The sequence below is a fragment of the Ipomoea triloba genome, chromosome 4, assembly GCF_003576645.1.
Source record: "Ipomoea triloba cultivar NCNSP0323 chromosome 4, ASM357664v1".
NCBI classification, from domain to species: Eukaryota; Viridiplantae; Streptophyta; class Magnoliopsida; order Solanales; family Convolvulaceae; genus Ipomoea; species Ipomoea triloba.
The window spans coordinates 22,160,788-22,164,348 of record NC_044919.1 but is presented as its reverse complement, the minus strand read 5'-3'; the positions used below and the strand labels follow the sequence as shown (position 1 = coordinate 22,164,348).

The 3,561-nt window shown below is 38.7% G+C and overlaps 1 protein-coding gene across 1 annotated transcript; it reads right to left on the bottom strand.

Annotated features, from left to right (window-relative positions):
* Positions 1 to 298: 298 nt before the first annotated feature.
* Positions 299 to 1,572, bottom strand: LOC116014691 (mitogen-activated protein kinase kinase 9-like). Its single transcript, XM_031254633.1, has one exon. The coding sequence runs from the start codon at positions 1,528 to 1,530 to the stop codon at positions 538 to 540; it is 993 nt and encodes a 330-aa protein (XP_031110493.1). The 5' UTR covers positions 1,531 to 1,572; the 3' UTR covers positions 299 to 537.
* Positions 1,573 to 3,561: the final 1,989 nt, after the last annotated feature.

The window sequence follows — 3,561 nt, the reverse complement described above, 5'->3', positions numbered from 1 at the left end:
ATCATTGCTTTCATTTTCAACTTTATATTACTTGTTCGTCTAACTTGACCACAGCGCAAAATATACAGTGTATATTTAAACTAATATATTTAGACTAATAGTCAAGCTTGACAACTAACCAGAAGTGCACGGAAAGTCCCCCCTGTGGAGGAATTACTGAGGCTTAGAACGGTAAATCATCGAGGTTGTTTCTAAGTTTGAATTAGAAGGGTTAATCACTCTCAAATTATGGAACTATGGTTGATGTGTACACAAAAATGAAAAGCAAAGGAAAAATCGAATGAATGCAAGATATGGATACAGAGAAGTTTAATTGAAACAAGTTATATTAATCTCTCAATATCTACAGTAGAACTACTGCAGATTCGGATCCGTTTTCTCGATCTACACAGAGCAGAAGATTCATGGAAGAAGAATATACATCCAACTGAATCAAAAATTCAAAAAAGGAAGTTCTATATCTACACAGAAATTCAGGAATCCTCCTCATACAAAGAAATCATTGTAGATTCCCCGGATTTTTATTTTTATTTTTTTTTAATTTTGTGAATTAATTTGGGATTTGAATTCAATATCCTTCACAAAGGGGTGTTGCAGAAGTTGTTGAGTGCTCCACCTCTTACTGGATTCCTTCTGCAAACAGGAATCTATAAAGTCCTTGAACTCCGGTGAAGCTTCGGCCGGCAAGCTGGGCGGTTCGCAGAAACATATGGCGCACATTAGCGTTGCCCAGTCGGGCCTCTGTCCCTCGTGCAGGAAGGGGAAGTGGCCCATGTAAAGCTCCATCAAGGTCAGCCCTAAGCTCCAGATGTCTCCGGCGTAACCGTTGTAATTCCCGCCGTTTGTGTCCGGATCGAACCTCTCGGGGCTCATATAGGCGCAAGTTCCGACGTATGAGTTGCAGGGGTCCAAACTCCGGCGCATCATTTTACTCACACCGAAGTCCGCTATTTTCACCTCCATCTCACGATTAACCAGAAGGTTCGCCGGCTTGAGATCTCGGTGGATGATTTTGTGAGAGTGCAAGTAATCGAGGCCGAGGAGCACTTGCTTGGCGATTTTCGCCAGGGAATCTTCGGAGAACACTTTCTTCTGCGACGATTTCATCAAGCTTTCTAGGGTTCCAGCGTCCATGTACTCCATCAGGATCGCGATGTCTCCGCCGGGAATATCGGAGGTGCCGTGACACTTGATCACGTGCGGCGAGTCCGTGCAGCGGAGGATGGAGATTTCGCGGAAGATCTGGCGGCGGACGGCGGGGTCACTGTCGCCGTGGACGACTTTGAGGGCGTAGATCGCCGAAGTTCTCTTGTGGCGCACTTTGTAAACTGTGCCGCCGTTTCCGTGGCCGAGGACGTGGAGCTTCTCGAAATCCGACATGGAGAACGCGGCGGAAGAGGTTGAAGAAGAAGCGGTGGTTGTTGAAGAAGAAGAAGGCGGGAGAGGCAAGGGGAAACGAGGGCGGCGTTGGGAGGGTTCCGGCAGAGGGAGGCGGAGATTGATCTGTCGACGCTCACGAACAAGTGCCATTGCCGTTGAGATTTGGGAATCTTCGGATGAGAAGGTAGCAGGGGAGTGGGTTATATAAGTGGAGGAGATAAAGCACGTGGAAAATGGATAGCCGTTTGCACTTTGCAATAGGAAGGTGTGAGGATATGAGAGGATGAGTGGGGCCCAAATGCCATACTGTGGATTGGGTTAACTTTTAACGTTGCGGTTAGCCGCCAGGAACCTACAATCCCGCCACTTGGAATAATTAATACTTGCCCACTTGGAATAATTACACTACTATATAGCTTTAATTAAAGCTATGTTCTACATGCCTAGCTAAAAAATTTTACAGGAAAGTATAAACTGAAAAGTTAGTAGCTAATAGTTAAAGCTTAAAGTGTTTGAAATTAATTATTGAACTAAGTGATAAATGTAAGAAAATAAAAATAAATAAATTAATATATTAGAATTTTGATTAATGTAAGGTAGATGATGTTATTTTTGTAAATGAATAAAGATAAAAATAAAATTTAAAAAAGTTAAAAAGCCTTGAGCTTATTTTGAAATGTTATTTGGAGTAGCGTTTTAAAATAAGTTATTATTTTGAACTACACATGTTTTACCAAATAAGGCTTATAATTTATTTGTATCTTAAAATAAGTTATAAGCTCTAAACTAAGATATACCAAACAGAGCCTTAAACCCAAAACCTAAAGACTCCTTATTGTCTACCCTGGAGATTCTAAGAAGAGGTAAATCACGAGATGAGTCTCATTGGCGCAAGGTCTAAGTGTTTACCTTTTTTTTTAAAAAAAAAAAATTAAATCTCAAGATTGAGATTCTCCCCCATTGAAGATTCAAACTCTGATATTTATTGGATTACTACGCCCCATCGATTCTAGTCGGGAACCAGTTTCTTATTCCCGACGGAAACCATATTAAATTTGGTCTCCAACAAAAACAAGATTAAATCTGGTCTCCAACGGAAAACCAGTTTGAAGCCGGCTTTTGTTATTTTATTTTTTATTTTAAATGAAAAACCATTGTTCAATTTTATTCTTTTTATAAATAACACTGATTTTTTAATGAAATCGATGTTTAATTATACAATTTTACTCATTTTTTGAAAAATAAAACAAATATACCAAGGCAGTTTTCTGATATGCAACCAAATACTAGAAAGAAAAATAATTTCTAAAAAATAAGTCATTTTCCAAAAAGCTTTCCAGAAGTCATTTTCTTAACTTCCAAACACAGTAGTAAATCCACGTTCTGGGTCTTTCTCGGTCCGAATCCACCCGACTAATCGAACTCAAGTTCTCCCAAAATTCTACCCCACAAAGAGAGTTAACTTGCCACTTGAGCTACCCCATTGGGTTAATAACATTGTATTAATGTTTATACATAATGTGTACATAAAAATGTTATATATAATAAGCTAATTAGGGGGTGGGTTCGAGCCTCAATGGAGAAGATATTGACTCTTTGTGCTTCAATAGGTTGAGAAAATAATTATGAGCAGATACTGCATTGTAACAGAGTCGGTAGTACTAAAAAAAAAATGTGCACTTACATTAATACGATTAAAACAACAAGTTTATTAAGTTTTAATACCATTTCTTTACAATTTGGATAAATAATTGCAAAAGTACGTATTTAAATTAGAGTTAATACCCAAAATGGTCCTCTGACTATTAGCTAATACTCGATTTTGTCCCAAAGTATTTTTATTACCCAATTTAATCCTCTGTCTTTTAAAACAGTACTCAAATTGGTCTTCCGTTACAATTTCCATCTATCTGCCGTTATTTTGAGGGGCAAAAGTGTCATTTTATTAGAGCACACCTCCTGCTCAATTCTTCAACAGCTTCTTCCACAGCCTTGATTTATTTCATTCAAGTGACTCTTGAATAGGAATTTTGAGAAGTTTATTGTAAACTAAAAACATAATCTATTTAAAAAAAATTACACCCAAAAACAATACTCAGACAGTAAAAAATGAAAGGCAAGAACACTCTGGCGATGGGGGTGGAGACGATTTGGAGCTTTTCGGCGATGGGGGCGGAGACG

What these genes read in the sequence shown, in the direction of transcription:
- LOC116014691 (XM_031254633.1), bottom strand. Translation starts at nt 1,530, where the DNA reads ATGGCACTTGTTCGTGAGCGTCGACAGATCAATCTCCGCCTCCCTCTG.